The following is an 18,954-nucleotide window of genomic DNA, read 5'->3' as shown; positions in this document are numbered from 1 at the left end:
TTTCCCTCCTGCCTGCATAATTGATCCTTCCGCCAACTTTGAGTCTGCTTTGCATTTGTGAGTGATTTGTATTGCCATGGGTCATCGGATCTGCACGCTCACTGTATTCCTACAGTAGTGACTTGGTATCATTGTGTGCTATCCAACACTGTAATTGATCTACTTCAATGTATGTACCTTTCATCATCTTCATATTCCTATTAACTTACACTAACTGTGCCTTTGTTGGTTCCACCACTCAATCACTCACTGTCATCAGATAGTTACCGTTATTCACAGTCCCTCTGACAATGCCTCTGACAATCCCTTGTGAATTCCAGCCATTCTTGCACGATGGTGACAGTAAGTGCCCTTAGTAATTGTCTTGTGATTCTCTAACATTGGATATAGATGCTATCACAGCTACAGACACATGCTCTCTCGCCTATGACAGTCAATTCATTTTCACTTCGCCCAACATGACTTTTGTCCCCCAACTATATGACAATCCTTCCAATATCATGCAAGTGAGGGCAGATGGGAAGTTTTGGGTGATGGATCCTTTCCAGTGGCCTCAAATGTATGCAGACGCTTACACCTGGAGCTTTACCATTCTGCAACACGAATTTCATGAGCCTGGCACTGACCTGTGGTATGCTTGGTGGTTGCCAGTTTTTTCTGACTGATTTTGAGCTGTTATCTCCTGGTCATGTCTTTGGCAAGCTAAAGTCCACCCACCATGAACACCTATTTTGACTCTACAAGCAGGCTAATAAATGTGTTGGCTCCTACAAGCTATTCCGAGAACACAAGCAAGACGTGGTTGTTGGGTGGGTCACCGGGTTGCGCTCTGTTTTTGAGCGCTTCAAAGAGACGCTGGCTTGGCAAGATATTGTGATGATCTTGGCCAAATTTCAGAGGAGATTCCTGGAGATATGGAGCATGGTAGATTACCTCAAGATTTTTGAGCTGCGGTTGAAATTCGAGGACAAGGAGCATGTGGTCAACAAGACTTGGATGGGTTGCTTCACCAAAGACTCCGCTATTGCATTGAGGCTCCACAAGGCTGGTGTACCTGTGTGGTTGATACAAGATGTTAGGCTTGTCAATAATAAGATCAACATCTGCCAAGTTGTTCCCTTCACTCCTGCTGACCTTGTGTTTGGGATGTATCTCCACCTCATTAAGAATTTTGCTCAACCTTTCAATATCCAGTACAAGGGTCCAAGCGATCATCAATGCCAGGCTGCAGTTCATCAACCATACCTTACTTTTGAAGAGATCCCCATAGATCAAACTGAAGTCAATCACCTTGCAGTTTCTAGAGAGCTGTCATTGGGTAAAGCACCTGCCAAGAAAATGAACAAGTCCACAACATGTGAGTGCAATGTCTGATTTTAGTTCACCACTCTTATCTAGCAATCATCTAGATGAACCAACTGCTCTGTGCCAGAACCAATCTCAAGTTGGACATGACAAATGGGCTGATGTGGTTCACCCATTCATGCCCAGTATCAACACCTTTTTCGCATCAGCCATGAGTCAAGCAGAGAAAGACTTGAGTTGGGTCAAACCAACCCACACAAGAATGGATGAGGGATACAGGCTCCCCAATCCTGGTTTATTTTTCAACATCCTTTCCTTGCAATCTCTGAAGAAATATCTTGCGAACTGGCTGGCATGCCATGAGTCATGGCTGAAGCATGTTTACGTGTCGCCTCCATCTCCACTCCCTCAGTCCCAAAACTGGCGTGATCTATTGATCATGCAGCCTACACCACAGCCCTTGTCATCAAGTGGTCAGATGCCATCAGGCAAGACTGGCAAGTCCAAAGCCAAGCTTGGCTCATTCTTCAGAGATGAATTGTCGCTTCTATGCCAGTTTTGGACTGGCTCCCAGATATTGCAATGGAGGGGTCAAAAAATCGAAGCTGCAATGCTTGAGAACCTGCTGCATCATCTCATTCAAGAGATCATTTATGAGATTTGTGAGCAAAGCTTCCGATATGACCTTCTAGAACTTGATGAATGTCTTGCTCGTCACATGCAATGGGATCAAGAGGTGAGGAAGTGTCACATGGATTTGCTCTGTGGAATCTTTCCTCAGCATTCCCTCACTATGTGGGACAAGGATTTCTTGACTCAGAATGATGGACTTAATGCTGAATCTTTCCAAGATGCTCTAGCATTTTTTGAGAAATTTCATCAAGTGTTGATTGCTTGGGAAGGTGCTCCTCAAGATCTCAAACAGCCTTTCACCAAGTTGATGCCCAAGGGAGAAAAGTGGCAATGCATGAAGCAATGTGCTCTTTTTTATGTACAATCATTTTATGATAACACAGGTTGTCCCCCAGTGGTCCCTCATATGCTTTATGTGGGTGCATAGCTGCTGATTTTCGCTCAGTCCTGTTCACATCTGATTTGTCCATCAAATTTAGTTGCTATGTTGGGTGGTTCTTTCATGTACAATTTATGTTTGCGAATTTGAATGACTTGTTGCTATGGTGCTATTCACTGTTTGTTGATCACCGTTGATTGACCATTATCCTCCTCGTGGTTCAGTATTTACTAATTGTCACTACATAGGTTACCTGAACTGGGACTTTGTGTTCCTCTCTGTGCTTGTTGACTGACTTTGAGTCAGTGACAGTATTCTTGCAGGCTTTGTGCCCTCCCAGAAGCATCTACCATGAATGGAGGACCATATCCATTGAATGTCACCTTGATGTCTACTCCCACAACTCCTGTCCATCATCACTCACAGCAAATATTAGTTACACCATCCATGGTCAGGAAGCAGCAGAAACCATGAGGAAGTGGGGCATTTCATCTTCCAGGCCCTCCTCCACTTCTAGTACTTCCGGGAAGGCAGCATTTTGCCCAACAACAGATCACTGCCAATACCAATCCTCAGCACAATGTTCTACCCCCTTCTGATCTGATTGACCAGAACAGGTCTTCATTTTATAACGATATCCACTTCTTCTCCGATCCTGATGCTCCTTGACCCCTCCACTCCAATGGACAACAGAAAAAATTCAATCAGTGGCAATGCTGGTCAAATAAAGTGATTCCTTCCCTAATCAGTCCATACCTCAAATATCAACATGAATCCTCCTTGCTCCATCATCGGCCTGGACTTCAAAGTGGTGATGTCCAGTGTAGAGCTTCATGCCACAGGAGGACTTTAGAAGTGACTTGTGTTTTCTTCAATTGTACGAACTCACTATATCATTCTGTGGCTCAAATTGACCATAATCCAGATCTAGAGGTCTTGAACATTGACTGCTGCCCCTGCACACCCACACCCCTTCAACTTCTTAGGTTAGGGTTATTTGCCTGTGCACCCATAGCTTCATTGCTTGTGGTCAACCTATGTGTACTAGAGCTTGTTAGGACTCTTTTTGTATGGGTCACCTCTAATATGACAGCCTGGTGTGAAGTGTTGGAAGTCTTTTTAACAGGTCGAGGTTACAAACTTTCTACGAAGGTCTGCTTACATGATTCTTTGTTGCATTATGCTAACTCTCCAGCATCTTCAGGAGAATCTTCACTGCCACTTCAGCAACACTTATCATTGGTACTCTGTCCTTGTGACAAATGCTGAGACCACATATATGGCCTCATCTCACAACATCTTCCTTTGTGTTCTTCAGCAGACAAAGTCTTGCCTATACAACCAAGTGACTATCTATGTTCACGTTGTCCAGTCTGTTTTGGCATGCAGGACTGGCAAAAGGATCATAGTTCTTGTCTTAAGTAAGTCATTCCTACTGTGTTTTTCACTGTGCTGATGTTCTTGCAGACTGGATTGCCATGTATGCATAGATGCATGCTTCACACAGAAACAGTCAGCCAGTCCACATGGGGCCAATGGCCTAGATCCACCAAACCCAACTTGTTCGGTCTTTATTTCAGACAAAGAGGTCGCATGGACGGAAGCTCACATACTTGCCTGTCAAGGCTCCCTACCTGGTCATGGAACAAAATGCAAGAAGCTTGAAGGCAATGAAGATGGGTATGAAGATGGTATGCACATCCTTGTATCGACATTGGATGCCTGCAGGGAATCTTTTCTTGCTGCAGACAAAAAATGGGAGAAGGCTAGCACACTTTTTTTGCCGATACGGAGTCATGGCCTTGCTTTGTCATCATGATTGCGTGTTATGGCTAGTCAATGTGACATCAGCAGGTGAAAAGCAATATTACACCCTTGTGCTTATAAAAAAACTCTTCAAACATCTTCTGCTGTCCATGACCATTGGTATCTTGTATGATATTGCATGTCAGCTTGAGTGTAGCTGTCTCAAATATCAACTTCTCGAGGATGCTATTCTCTCTCGTATCACATTCTCTATATCTGTGTTTCACGTGTACAGTCATCAGTGGCCTTGTCAACTGGTTTATCACCCTCACAAATGCGAAGGGTTCAGACTCTCTGATGGAGAGGGCTGCAAGCGCTTGTGGAGTGCTCTCAAGCTCTTGATTCCCCCCTTGCATGTGTCTGGGGTGAGTTTCTTACTTCATTGGGATACCTTTACTGACTAACACTATGACAGTACCACCAATGTCTTTTCATCCTCAATGTGCAAGTTTGGCACCTCAATAAAAAAAATCTCAATACCTTTGGCAAGTGGCTGAGTCACAGATGGACTTGTTGCCAGACAAAGAAGAGCGATGCAGGAAGATGCACTACAACAACTATCTGTGGATGAGGCCAATATACGCCTGGAATGGAGGGCTCAGGTCGAGCACCAAATGAAACCATTGTCCAGTGTGTGCTTTACTTTATATTTTTGTATTTGACTAACATTTATAAAAGAGAGATCAAAAACCAACAATGATAAGCAAATATCAAAGATCTTGGCCCTCGAGCGAACACTCAGCAATCTGGACGAATCCCTCCATGCTCTCGAGACACAGCTTTGTGCTGGCAACATTCTGAACATTTTGGACTTTGACATTCGACTTTCCAATGAATGAGCCCACTGGTCCAAAGTCACCAATACCCTGCGACAATGGAAAGCGGCCCTTGGCATTGGACAACTTGCCAACCTTCAACAACTCTGACATAGTATATTCCTTCAAGTTTGTCTCAATGCACAAGCTGTCAAGATGCATGTTCATGAATGTCTTCATCAGCACAAATTCGAAATCAAGAGGTTCAAATGGTCATACTGTCAGACGGTAAATGGTATGTAGCTTGGTCTTTCATGTCAACTTATCTGATTATATTTTATTATATTTTATTTAGAGCACAAGCATCATGCGCATGCTGAAGCTTCAATTCAACGGTGCAACCCTACAATACACAAGCTCGTCATGACTTACAACAGCCTCTGTGGTAAACTCGTTGACTTAATTCGACAAGGCAAAGCTCCTGCCGGCACTATACCACCTCATTCCATCTCTCCAACTGGTATCTTGCAGCTCAATGTAGATGATGATATCTGGCAAGATGCTGGACTTGATGACTATACTTTGGCTCCACCTGGCTGGCTAGCAGATGAAAACACACATGCAGCCATTAAGTTTCAACTTGAGGTGGACCAGTGCAATGAGGAGGGGGCTCATATCATGTGAGAGCATTGTGCTCTCCAGGAGTGGATGATGGCTGAGTGGGATGCCTTACAAGAGGCTCGCACTCATGCAGGTAAGTTTGTATAACAATAATATTCTGCTTTCATGACACTGACAGCTAAGACAAGAACGAAGATCTCTGCTTTCATTTTAACCTCTGTGCTCGCTTTTTGAGTGGTCTTGTTGTGCATTGGCAATCTCAAGTTTGTCCTATCCCTTGTGCTTGGCCATTGCCTGACTCATGGGGTCCCATCGAAAATGACCTTGCTGAGGCTGCTAATACATACTATCAACCAAGCTGTCTTGATGGCACAGCTATTATGGATGATTCTGAGAATGACTGGGAGTCTGATGATGAGAGGGAGAATGATGAATTGATAGATCAATTGGAGGAAGCTGCATTGGCTGAGACATAGGGATCATGAATTGGACTAGCATAGTATATAGTCTTTTTGTAATTATATTCAAAAATTTTGAGTGATTACTACATAACAACACATTGAAGGTGCAAGTATATCATGGGCTATCCCATATTAAAATATATAGTTAGTGGGTCAGCCCAGGGGATAGATATGGCCCTCGGTGCACAGTATATACAGTGGTTGGGCTATCCCATGTCATAATATATAGAGTGCTGAGCTGGTCCAACAACTATTTAAATGTGGTGTGTTATCCCAGGGGGTATATAGGGCCATCCCAGATGGTGTATACATGACTGTTGGGCTATCCCACATCACAATATATACAGTGCTGGGCTGCCCCATGGAATTAATCAGGTGATGTATATAGGGAAGATGGGCTATCCCACAGCACAATTTTCAATATCTGTTACCACCACGCAGCAATCTTGAGAGTTTATGGAGTCCACTGTTTCAGTCAGGAGCAGGCGAGAATGGTGTAAACCGTTCAACATATGCAAGGTGAGTAGGAACACGGACCATTGGTGGGAAGAGTAGTGGTATTGATTTTGGTGGTAAGGCAAAGATCACTTGAACTTGATCTTGTTATGAGACTTAGAGTAGAGTAGGAGTTATTTTTCCGACTTCTTTCCAATGTAAATAATTGTACAATATATATACTATCAAACAGTTAGTTCTATGTGTCTGATCTGAAAGTCTGCACATTGGACTTGTCTCTTGTCCATGCTGTGCTTACTAATTGACACCGCTCCAGCTATTCCCAGTTATCAGTGTTCCCTACATTACTCATTCTTGTACATATTACTAAGCTTTCTCTTCTGTGCTCGTACCTCCATTATCATGTGCTAACTCTAACACTCCCCCTCGAGCACAGCTTACTTTCATCCCTTCTCTCAGTCTTTCCAATCTCGGCTTTGGCAGTGCTTTTGTGAAAGCATCTGTGAGGTTATCATCCATTGGTACATACTCCAATCTAATTGTGCCACTTTCAATTACTGACCAAATGAAATGATAGCATATGTCGATATGTTTCATTTGAGTGTGAAACTTGTTGTTCAAGGCGAGTGCGATAGCACCTTGATTATTGGAATAGAGGGTGATAGGTGCGTCTTTTCTTTCATAAAGTTCTTTCAGTAATGACTGAAGGTATAGCACTTCCCTCATTGCAGATGTTAATGCTATGTATTCAGCTTCTGCTGTTGATAACGCGATTATCATTTGCTTTCTTGCACTCCAAGCTATTGGCGATCCATGCAGCAGGACCAGGTATCCTGATATAGAGTGCCTGTGGGCTTGGCTTGCCCAATCCACATCCACATATGCCCCTAGATCCTCCTCTTTTCCTCCTAGGGTAAGTTTTGCTTTCTTTGTTGCCTTTAGATAGCAGATGACATGCTTTGCAGCTTCCCAGTGTGATTTTGCCAGGTTCTCACATGAATTGCAATAGTACTGATACTGCCAGCACTATGTCTGGCCTGGTACAAGTTGCTGCATACATTAGCAATCCAATCGCTCTCTGGTATGGTACATGTTGTTCGGATATTCCTGGCAAATGGTCTGACTGTTCTTTCATCAGCTGTATTCCAGTCTCCTTGGGAATGTGCGCTGGTTTTGCGTCTTTGAGGCGAAAATGTTTGACAATTGTGTCAACATATGCCTCTTGTGATAGCATTACAGTTCTCACAGCTTCAGTCTCTCTCTATCTTGAGACCCAACAACCAGGTAAGCTCTCCTAGATCTGTTATCTTGAACCTTTGGCACAACTGATCTTTGAACTTCTGTATATGTTCTATATGTTTTGACGTTATGGCCATGTCAGTCAACTGATACCGTTACAATGGTATGTTCTTCCTCTTCCCTTCGATAATACACTGCTCAATCGACTTGCGAGCATGTGTATCCGGCTTCAAGGAAAAATTCTTCTAGCTCCTTGGACCATTCAAAACCTGCCTGCTTTAGTCCATAGAGACTTTGCAGCAGTTTCAAGACCTTTCCTTCGTCTTCTGGCTTCAAGTATCTGGGTGGTGCACTGCATGTATATATTGTCCCTGAGTGTGGCATTCAGGTAAGCACTCTTGATGTCTACCTGATGTATTTCCCAATCATTCTTTGCAGCCATTGATAGGACCGCTCGTATAGTTGTCATGTTAGAGGTGGGTGCAAAGGTTTCTTGATAGTCTATTCTGTATTCCTGTCGCTGACCATTTGCTACTAGACATGCCTGGAGTTTTATCTTCTCTCCATCTGGACCTCACTTGGTTGCCAATATGAAGTGGCATGGTATAATGTTTGTGCCTCTAGGTGGGTCTACAATCTCCCATGTTCCTAGTTTCTCTAATTGACCAATTTTGTAGTCCATGGCTTCTTGCAATTCTTCAGCATGTGGACCATTCAATGCTTCCTTTAGCATTGGTTCTCAGTTGCACTGTGGCTATTGCATAATGTGTTGAAGAATTAGATGGATTGTCTTCTGGTTCATTTTCCATTGCTGATGCTGCTATTCTTCCTTCATTTAATGCTTTGTAGTAGCCTTCTGGGTGGTGTACTCTTGTTGCCTTTGGTGTTTCCAGGTGGTGGTAAGGTTCGTGTACTCTGAGGTGGTGTTTTGGGGATTTGGGGTGGTGTTTGAGGGACTTGGGATATTGTCAGAGGTTACGTGTGTATTGGTACATTCTGGATGCTATCTGGAACATTGTTTTCTGGAGGTGTTAGCCTAGACTCCCCCTCGTCCAGTATGTTGTCTTCTATGCTGATCTTCACCGGCACAAAACTGATGTTTCTTCCAATAGAAACTCATCATTTTCCTGGCCAATACACTCAATATCCTTTGCTCTCTTCATCAACACCAACAAATAAGGCTTCTTCTGCTTTGGCTTCTAACTTTCTGTTATCCAGTACATGCATATACATCCGTTGTCCAAATTCATGCGCTGCAGCTAAATTTGATTTAGACTTATGCATTAATTCAAACGATGTTTGTCCTGGAATGGCTTTTGAAGGTAAGCAGTTCTTGAGCCAAGTGGCATAATTGATGGCTTCAGCCCATAGGAATTTTGGCATGTCTTTCTCCAATAACATGGCCCATGTGTGTTTGACCAATGTTCAATTTAGACATTTGGCTATGCCATTCTGCTGCGGAGAGTCGTGCACCATAAGTTCTCTTGTTATTCCTTGCTTCTTCAAGTACTCATCAAAATCATTGCTCATATACTCTCCTCCATGATCTGATCAAATTTTGTGCAGTTGCACTCCACATTGTCTGCTGACATAAGCTTCATACTCCTTGAATGCAGTAAGTGCTTCACTCTTCTTCTTCAAAAATGTTATCTTTGTCTCCCCGCTATAGTCATCAGTGAAACTGATGTAATATAGACATCCATTGATCGTTGCTGTCTGCACAGGTCCCCACAAGTCCATATGCACAAGTTCTCCATAGGTCTTTGTGCAATTCTTTGTCTCTTTTGGGAATTGTTGATGCAATGCCTTTGCTTGTGCGCAGGTCTCGCAATATTCCAGTTTTGAGTTTAGATTCAAATCTATTCCTCTAACTGTTCCCTTCTTCACAGCTTCAAGTATTGCTTCCTGCAAGACGTGTCCTAGAATGTGGTGGGCTTCGAAAATGGTATGTTTGTTCTGGCTGTATTTGCACTATGGCTTGCTGATGATATGACTCAGTATAGTCCATCTATCTGTGGGATTTCGGCTATGGCCCTTCGTTCCGGTACTGGGGTGAGTATTTTGCACATTCTATCTTCAAAATGCACTGTGAACCCTGCAGTAGCAATTCTGTTAGCTGATATTAGCGTGAAGGCCATCTTGGGAGTGTATAGGGTGTCCTTGAGGGTGACTGTTGTCTTCTTCATCCCAAGAGGTAAATCTATCTTTATATCTCCCTTTCCTATAGTGCTGATAGTAGAACTGTCTGCAGTGTGCACATCTTGTGCTTCAATGGAGGTGAATGTTACGAATTTCGATTGGTCTGGACAGAAATGGGATGTTGCGCCTGAGTCGATGATTGCTCCTCGTTTCTCAGCAGGTATGTTGATCTTCTTTGCTACATTTGCCAGATCTGATGTGGCAAAGGCATAATCATTTGCTCTTTCGATCTTGTCTGCCATATTAGCGGTTTGTCTTGGTGCCTTTCCACCTTGTCTTGGTCCCTGACCTTCCTTCCCTCCTCTGGCTCTCCAGAAATCGGATTTATAGTGACCTTTCCTGTCACAATTGAAGCAAGTGATATCTTCACTCTTGCTTGTCATGGTACATCCTCTTCACATGTTTGTCTTTGCTGTAAACACACTATTATTCCCTTTCTTCTGTGTTTTGAGATTGGTTATCTGCTGATGTTCATATTCTTCTGTGATAATGTTTATCAGCTCATATGAGGTAAGTGGCTGCTTCATTATATGTGCTGCAGCATTTATTGATGAGAGTATTGGTCTGTAGGATTCCAGTAATGATCCCATGATAATGGCATAGTAATCTCTCTCATCTATGCTTACTCCCATTCCTGCTAATGATTCTCAAATCTTTAACAGGTCTCCGAAGTGCACCTTTACATCTCCGCCTTCCTCACATCTGGTGTCCTGGAGTTTTCATTGCAGGTCTATCTGCACCATCTCCATCTTTCCTTCATGGATGTGTGTCATATCTGCATATCCAGATCTCAGATCCGACCCTTATCTCATCTCAGATCCACATCTTATCTCCCTCCAACATCTCATCATTCAATCTGTCCACTCGTCCGGTCCAGTCCACAACTCATCCGAATCCACAACCAGCACTCGTCTCCTTTCAGTAACCCCCTAACTCCGGTACTTCGGTTATCTGTATATCCGTACTGCTCCCTGATCCATTACCTATATTTCATTTCTGTTTCATGATTTGTGATACATTTCTACTTACCAATAGACTACCCATATGCTTCATACATAGCCTCAGACTCTGCTGATTGATCATTCTGTTAGATACCTATAGTATATAACCTCCTGTAACTCTCTGTAGCACCTCAGTTTGAATATCATCTTAGTTCTACTCATTCCCATCCTCCAGACTTGAGTATCTCTACTCTTGTCACCCTCTGAGACTTGGGATTGATTCCTATAGTCTATCCGTATCCGCCTCTGTCTCCGACAGTCTATTACCATTAGTTTCTAGTCTGGACTCGTCCGGATTAGCCCTACAATACCTATCCTGCATCCAGAAGTCATACAGATCTGTTACGATACTTGTCCAACCTTCCAGATGTGTTAGTCTTGCCTTCCTGAAATAAGGGGCAATACTCAGGTAAGGGGCACAGCGCATGAGCTGAGGCCGAAGCCCTTTGGATCCAGTTATCCCTTGAGTACAACCTTAACAATGTGGCAAACTTCTGTCCATATTTTCAAGGCTTCCCTGAGGCTCTGGATGCACAACAATAGTCGGTCCGAGACCATACTAAATATATGTTGCTTGACAAGTGAGTCCTTTTGTTGAAACTCATCTATCTTCTTCTCCTTTTCTTCAATCTCTGTCTGGGTAGCTACTGATTTGTCTGGCTTCAGTGCTTGTCCTTGCAAGTCTGTCTTGAAAGGTACAGGTTCCTTTGTCCTACCATCAAGATAGCGCATCAAACCTCACACTCGTATCACCATTTGGGCCCTTTCCTTATAGGTTATCCAGTTCATTCTGTCATTGGCAAGCTGGGGGATATTATATAGTGATGAAGAACCAGGGAGCATCATATCCATGGTAGTAGCAGGGCTCATAACCTCTTGTTATGAGACTTAGAGTAGAGTAGGAGTTATTTTTCCGACTTCTTTCCAATGTAAATAATTGTACAATATATATACTATCAAACAGTTAGTTCTATGTGTCTGATCTGAAAGTCTGTGCATCGGACTTGTCTCTCGTCCATGCTGTGCTTACTAATTGACACCACTCTGGCTATTCCTGGTTATCAGTGTTCCCTACATTACTCATTCTTGTATGTATTACTAAGCTTTCTCTTCTGTGCTCATACCTCCATTATCATGTGCTAATTCTAACACTTGACTGACATGGAAACCTAGGCTCAGTAAAAAGTAAGTAACATATAGTGCTAACTGACAGTGCCTGTTTACATACCTTGAAGATCCTTTGTATTTGCACCAAGGCTCACAAGAGCTGTATCAGATTGGTGAGCAACCAGATGAGAGCCCAACTTCTGTTGTGGTTTTGCATAGACACTGTCCAAAGTGACATGTGCCTCACCATGGCTGCAGGCATCAACCAAGTGCCACTTGACCTTATGAAAGACAGGCAGTTGGTGGAATGGAAAATGGATGTCATGTGCCAGCACATCAAGTGCTTGACCATGGAGAGGTGCAGGATGGTTGCCTTGACACTGCTGAACAATGTAGCGTGCAAGGGCATCATGAAAGTGAGTAGTGCCATAATCTTCAACCAGTTTTTGGAGGCTAATGGCCTTCACACTGGGGTGTTTTGTCATGACTTGTTTGCAGCTGAATGTCATACATCAGTAAAAAGTCAAGTTCGTCATAGCCCTGGTGACAGCTATATAGAGCTATATAGCCACCATAGCACTATGTAGCCACAAGGTTTGCTACAAACTCCTACAGTAGTCATGAACCTAAACAGTGTGTTATAGGTACCTACAGGAGCTACTATGGCCACTACAGGATGCTACAGGTAGCTTCATTGTGCAGTAGTTGGTCTCCATGACATTCTGCAATCTAATTAGTATCCACAGAAGCACAAAACATCTCACTGTCAATGAACTCATTAAAATAAAAATCATTTGTGGCCTTGTATGCATTTCCACTCCTCAACCTTAGCTCAACTGATGGTCCCATCTTTGGTATTAAATGACATGGCCTAACAATGTTGTCAACATGAATGACAGCAGCATTGCAGCAACAATGGCAGGTCGAGCACAACACTAGTCGCATTCCAGAAGAAGGGTCAGGTGTCCTGAAAGGTGTGAACCACTCAATGTATGCGAGGGTTCTGGTGTATGTGCTGAACTGACAAGGGAGAGTGAATATAGCATGAACTTGGGCCACTCTCAGACCTGCAACAGCTACTATTAAACACCACCCTTGACACAACTCCCAAAAACCTACCATGCAGTGTCCGCAAACGCACAGGATGAGGACCATCAAATATCAACACCATATCAAACCAAGCCGGACAACCAGGCTTACAGCCTGATGACAATCTCTCAGGTGTGGCTCTAATGTGCCTCCACATTGGTGTATCACCAACTCACAGGTCAGCTGGCATTACAATGATGACTTGCCGATAAACATCAAAATGGTCCTGCACCCCTGGTATGACAGTACAGCCAGGGATATTCTTCTGTATGAAACATTGGAGAGCTGTCAAAAAGTCAGTAGCACCATGTGATGTTACAATCTCTTGAACCGATCGGTGTGGATGCACTGGAGCCTTTGCAAGGACATGCATCATTTGCTCTGTTTCATGTGAGTCCAAGTCCAAATCTGAGTCTGAGTCGTAAGGGGGAGTTTCATGTGAATCCAAGTCTGAATCCAAGTCTGAGTCATATGTGTTTGAATCATCCTGGGTCCAGCCATGTGAGAGAGGCACTTGTGCCAGCCAATCCAGATATGCTCCCTGCAAAAAGACGGCTTCCTGGCGCTGAAGCCACAAGACCATTTGCTCTTCATAATCATGTTTATTGGTGGCACGGTAAGTGTCCTTGGCAAAGTCTATATGCAAGCGCTCAGGAAGTTCTGTATTAAAACCATCAATTGCACCAAACAATGTTATTGACTGGACGTAATGAGTGAGTTGGTGGATCGTTGGGATGTTGAAATGTTCACAAATAGACAGTTCCTTGAGGACATCCTTATGAGCATGAAATACTGATAGTGCTGTCTGTAAGGTTTTGAGTGAATCCATTGTGTGAATTCATAGCTGCGCATAATATGAGAAGTCCAGAATTGAATGAGCAACTATCAAGACCTGACTGGCAGGGAACCAAACTCAGCCACATATTCCATCTTTGAAACTCGAAATACACATACCTGGGAACTGCTCTGGTGAGTAAGCCAATGAACACTCACTGCATTTGTTTATGTTCACTTCCAGTCCATTGCTTGACAGTCGATATTCCTGTCTTGAAGTGATGGAGCCCTGGGTAATCTGCCATTGCCTTGAATTGTGTGTCCATTTCATCCTCTCCAATTATTTGCTGACACCACCTCACCAGGTGATCCTTGAATACACCTTTATGAACTTGGTGCAGAAGATCTGGAGTGAATGCTAGGAAGATGTTGGCATGGGGCATATTGGCCCAGAAAGGCTTGTAAATGCTATGTAGTCCATTTTCCTCAAATTCAGGCGGATGCTGACCCATCTTTCACCTTTGCAATATATCCTTCATGGTCTTAGGATCACACATCTCTGAGTGCAGTGCATCCCCTCACTCCTCTGCCACAACAAGACACTTTGGACACCAATTTTCCTTACAACAGGCCACCAAACACTGTTCTGGGAAATTGGCAACATATGCCGCCAGAATTGGGTAGATGCGATGTATCCATGAGTTGGCGCACACCATGTCCACACCATCATTGCCAGCAGCAATCAGAGGATGGAGGAGCAGGCCCATGCAATGATGGAAGAGTCGGTATTCAGCCAGGGAATGTTCCTCAGGAGTGAAGCAGTTGAGCTTCCCCACAGGTAAGTGACCGATAAGCACAGTCACATGTGCCAAAGCCTGATGCCTTTTAGCTTTCACAATGTTTCCAATAGACATATACACTGGCCATGCAGTCTTATCACCTTGGAACTGTGACAAGGTCATTTTGTCTGATGATAAAATAATCAGAGCTATAGTCGCTCCTTCAGGCAATGCTTTCTACATAAGAGGTCAGTCTATTCCTTCAATGTTTCTCTAGATTAATCTTACCTGTTTCTCGCCCCACCAGTCTGCTGTCCACATCTCGTCAATAACTCTATGTTGACCTGCACGGTCAGCATATGCTCTGCCAGGTGAGTAGGCCATATCTGCCTTGAAAGCAGGGTTTCCAATGAGCTCCTTCATGCATTCCACAGGATCTCGACTCCATAGCTCAACTTCTTCTTGCAGCAACTCCCCATCCTTGTCCTGATGATTTCCATGGACAGTGACCTTTTGACAGCTCCAGCCTGGACCATGTGGAAGTTCGTCTACTCTTTGCAAGAATGAATGATTATTGTGAAACGATAGCTTTGTGCACTGTTGGGTCTGTTGACAGCATCAATATGGTGAGTTCCAATTTTGTTCAATGCTCTTGACTTACTATTGGTAGTTTTAGAAATTTGTCAGTCCGGGTTTGTCCCAGATTTTTGACAATCCACTGCACTAGACCCCACTCTTCCCTGGTGAGTCTACTCAGTACATCTCTGGCCAGCATGGCCAAGGACTTACGCATCCTCAGAGGGAGACCATGGATCTTCACCACCTTGCTGTTGTTCCCTTCTATGTCTCTCAAATCTGGTCTCCCCTTCGCCCAAACCCTAGCCTGCATTTGGCTGGGGTTCAATATACCGGCCACCATCCTTGTCATCAACTTCTTCGACTGAAACACAACAAATTTTGTTGAGTGTAGGGTTGGTGTCCATTTCAGGACCTGAGCGCGCACGAACATGGCGTGGGGCTATGTCTTCATGGCTGAAGTCTACATCAGGTGTGTATAAATTCTCCGCCTCTACATCTTCAATCATTGATGTCCACTCCATTTGGCATTCAGGCCATCCTACAATGTGTCTTTTGAGACCCTCATGCGTAGATGTGACCTTCCCACAAAACATACAATTAGGCATGGCAGGTTAGTTGTTGCCAACAGTAACTGGTTTCACTTCCTAATACCCTGGTTTTCAGGCACTAGAACCACCAACACAGACACAGTTCATAATGGTACACCACCTTTCATTTCACTTGGTTGGCTACTCGCCTCCTGTGGAATGCATGTGTCCAGAGGCAAATGATGATATTGTATTTGCTTTGGATTACCTGGAGGGAAGGTACGCCACCTTTCACCACCTTTCAATCCACTTGGTTGGTTACTTGCTGGAATGTGTGTGTCCAGAGGCAAATGATGATATTGTATTTGCTTGGGATTACCCAGAGGGAAGGTATGCCTGATGATATTGTCTGAAGGTCTTCTTTTTTCTAGGACTCCTCCACAAAGACAGTGGTGGGCTTTCCTCCCTCTTACCAGCACGAAGATCTGGAGTGAACGCTAGGAAGATGTTGGCATGATGGTCAACCACCCAGAACCTTCTTCAACACGGCCCTTCTCGATGCAGTTCATAAAGGTGTGCCATCTTTCATTTCACTTGTTGTCTGGTTACTATCATCTGGCCACCTCTTCTAATGTCTGGACCATTTCTTTCTCTCTCCTCATCTATGAATGAGTTCACGCACTGCATTGCTTTTGCTTTGGCTCATCTTCTCTATTCTCCAGAGTTCACGCTTGTTTTCTCTATTCCCCAGAGTTCCTGCATTGCATGGCTTTGCATTTGCACCTCTTATCTATTTTCTCTTTTTATTTAACCTGATTCTGACAATGAGCCTCATCTTCTCAATCCAATACCTTTTGCCTCGTCTTTTCAATTCAATACCTGGATGCCATCTTTCATTTTAAAGAGCCAAGTTCATGCATGGCCTAGCTTTTCTTTGGCTCATCTTCTCTATTCATGTTAAGAACCATGTTGCTCAAAGGGGAGAGAGACTGACTCAGAGGGGCTTGGCCTCAGCTCATACACTGTGCCCCTTACCCGAGTATGTGCCCTTCATTTCGTATGAGGTCTGATGATGGTCTGACAAAGTCCAGAGGACTTCTGGAGGAGCGTGGGAGAGTTCCGGAGGAATGCAGGAAGTGCTCAGGAGAGTTCCCACTGCAAGGTAATACTTCTACAGGAAACAGGATGGAAGGACAGGATGTCCGAGGGTTAGGAGGACAGAATGTCCGAAGGACAGGATGTCCGAGGGTTAGGAGGACAGAATGTCCGAAGGACAGGAGGTCCGGAGGTCCAGAAGGAATAGGGGCTACATCGGACTCCATCCAATGTAGAAACAAACAGGGGAAGACTACACTAAGGTAGAGTCAGAGGGTCAGGGATTGGACCTAAGTCCGGAAAGAGGGGAAGTGCCGGAAAGGCGGAGCTCCAGCCTAGGGAATCAATCCCTAGGCCTGATGGGTAGGACAGACTTAGCTGGACCAAAGTCCGAGAGAGGATTGGGCAAGTCTAAGTTGATATTCAAACTAGGGAACTACAGGAGTATCTACAGGGGTTATATACTGAACAATATCTGAGGGGATCAGTAAGCAAAGGAGCAAGGCTATGTACGAGCATGTGGAAACACATTAGTAAGTAAGACGGAACATAAGTAAATGAACTCAGAGATGAAGACTTGTACAAGGATCAATAAGCAAGATGGAAGAAGAGGTAACCGAAAGCCAGAAAGCAGAGAATGCCTAAATGGGGATAGGCGCAGGATATCGGACAAAGGGTGGGAATAGGTCCAGAGCTAATATCCGGAGGTCCGGAGATCTGGGGATCTGGAAGACAAGGTGGATACAGGACCAGAATACAAGAAGGTGGATATAGTTCTGGAATCTGAGACAAGGTGAAGTCTGGATGTTTTGCTGGATGAAGTGCGCATAGGGTGGACGGGATAGGGTTGTATGGATCAGGCTAGCAGTGAGGATCTGATGGTCCAGAGCTCAGGGGTAAATCCAGAGTGTAGTTGATCCTGCTGAGGTGTGGAGCACAGCAGAAGGGGATCTTGGAATGAGCTGGATATGATGTGGGGTCCGGATGTAGGCTCGGAAGGCATGGGAATATGATGGAACATGGGTCTGGATTGTGGGATATGACAATTCAGCAGAGTTCAGACATCGCATGACTTTGCTTTTACTCCTTTGCTTTATTATTTCATGCATGTTTTCACCTCTCATCTTATCTATTTCATACCCATAAGCCATCATTCATGCCTGACTGCTGACTTGACTAACTGACTAAACTAGAGCAGTTATACCATGAGATGCAAGTAGGATCTCCAAAAGTTGGACTTTGCGTGCTTCTTTGCACTTCTTCTTCTCAGTGTTCCAGCGACCAACTATTAACTCCCTTACATATGCTTGGTGAGTAGCAGGACCTTGGATGCATTCAGTGATTTGTGCTTTGCATGCCTCATCACAGTGCCTCAGCTCAGCGTCCCAACGTTCTAACACCAGGGTTCATAGGTAAGTCTGTGATGTGGTTATGGGTCCTGGGGTTTGACAATGTGGTTTCAAGGGATAAACAAGCTCTGGAGGATGTGGTCCCTGCTTGGTGCGTTTGGGTCCTTCCCTAGCCTGCCCTGGTGCAACGACCACATGGAATGGGCGACTTGGAGGTGGAACAGGCCTGCTGGATGGTCAGTGTCTACCATGGCCAATCTCAGAGCAACATACCATTGTTGGACTTGAAGTATATCTTCCTCCGTTTTGCCAAATGGCAAGAAGGCATATCTACAACATTGGTTAGTGTGCTGTGAGTCTTGGACTATGTGGCTACTGACTGTTTGTTCATTTGAGGTTTGTAGGGCTGATGGTAATGTTATTCAGTCGCACTTTATATACTGTTGCATTGACTCTCCAAATGAAAACCCTAACTTCGAAATCAACAGAACTCAAAGTTCTTTGTTGATCAGTGCTTTGTTGATCAAACTCCATGGCACCATATTTAAAGGCATGTCATCCAATTTTTTTCACTGCAGACTATCTTAGTCCTGAATCATGGCAGTGAAGCTTTCCTCAAAAAGGGGGCCCTTAACAGCAATATCAAAGGCCCAGGACGACTTATGTGCCCAGATGGTATCAACCGCTGGTCGCACCACCAGTGGTCATCACCGCCAGCCCACTGAAAAAGAGACTTATTGAAGTATGTAAGATTCAGCTGTTGCTCGCCAGGTTTTTGACTGGCTTTTTACATATCAGTT

At 44.2% G+C, this 18,954-nt stretch overlaps 5 protein-coding genes across 5 annotated transcripts; 4 read left to right on the top strand and 1 right to left on the bottom strand.

The window, feature by feature from the left end:
- Positions 1 to 290: 290 nt before the first annotated feature.
- On the top strand, positions 291 to 2,365 carry BJ212DRAFT_1299700 (uncharacterized protein; the record flags this gene model as incomplete). The annotated part of the gene is made up of 6 exons (XM_041332905.1): positions 291 to 342; positions 391 to 650; positions 748 to 1,357; positions 1,410 to 2,041; positions 2,087 to 2,282; positions 2,322 to 2,365. The coding sequence occupies 6 exons, from the start codon at positions 291 to 293 to the stop codon at positions 2,363 to 2,365; spliced, it is 1,794 nt and encodes a 597-aa protein (XP_041193099.1).
- A 645-nt stretch (positions 2,366 to 3,010) lies between these two features.
- BJ212DRAFT_1256037 (uncharacterized protein) lies at positions 3,011 to 3,572 on the top strand (the record flags this gene model as incomplete). Its single annotated transcript, XM_041329769.1, has 3 exons — positions 3,011 to 3,194; positions 3,243 to 3,469; positions 3,522 to 3,572. Coding segments are annotated over 3 exons (462 nt in total), but the record flags the coding sequence as incomplete, so codon positions are not given.
- Positions 3,573 to 3,957: 385 nt separating this feature from the next.
- BJ212DRAFT_1446950 (uncharacterized protein) lies at positions 3,958 to 4,694 on the top strand (the record flags this gene model as incomplete). Its single annotated transcript, XM_041338328.1, has 4 exons — positions 3,958 to 3,997; positions 4,172 to 4,274; positions 4,359 to 4,488; positions 4,539 to 4,694. 4 exons carry the CDS (start codon positions 3,958 to 3,960, stop codon positions 4,692 to 4,694), a joined length of 429 nt encoding a protein of 142 aa, XP_041193097.1.
- Positions 4,695 to 4,954: 260 nt separating this feature from the next.
- On the top strand, positions 4,955 to 5,975 carry BJ212DRAFT_1299698 (uncharacterized protein; the record flags this gene model as incomplete). The annotated part of the gene is made up of 4 exons (XM_041332904.1): positions 4,955 to 5,053; positions 5,122 to 5,173; positions 5,234 to 5,558; positions 5,858 to 5,975. 4 exons carry the CDS (start codon positions 4,955 to 4,957, stop codon positions 5,973 to 5,975), a joined length of 594 nt encoding a protein of 197 aa, XP_041193096.1.
- A 6,716-nt stretch (positions 5,976 to 12,691) lies between these two features.
- Positions 12,692 to 15,788, bottom strand: BJ212DRAFT_1446949 (uncharacterized protein; the record flags this gene model as incomplete). Its single annotated transcript, XM_041338327.1, has 11 exons — positions 12,692 to 13,077; positions 13,115 to 13,200; positions 13,228 to 13,856; positions 14,002 to 14,017; positions 14,045 to 14,293; positions 14,345 to 14,402; positions 14,427 to 14,841; positions 14,893 to 15,210; positions 15,266 to 15,344; positions 15,394 to 15,482; positions 15,612 to 15,788. The coding sequence occupies 11 exons, from the start codon at positions 15,786 to 15,788 to the stop codon at positions 12,692 to 12,694; spliced, it is 2,502 nt and encodes an 833-aa protein (XP_041193095.1).
- Positions 15,789 to 18,954: the final 3,166 nt, after the last annotated feature.

The sequence above is a fragment of the Suillus subaureus genome, assembly GCF_016647635.1.
Source record: "Suillus subaureus strain MN1 chromosome Unknown BJ212scaffold_16, whole genome shotgun sequence".
In the NCBI taxonomy this organism is placed as follows: domain Eukaryota; kingdom Fungi; phylum Basidiomycota; class Agaricomycetes; order Boletales; family Suillaceae; genus Suillus; species Suillus subaureus.
The sequence above is the reverse complement of the archived record's forward strand: the minus strand, read 5'-3'. Positions and strand labels throughout refer to the sequence as shown.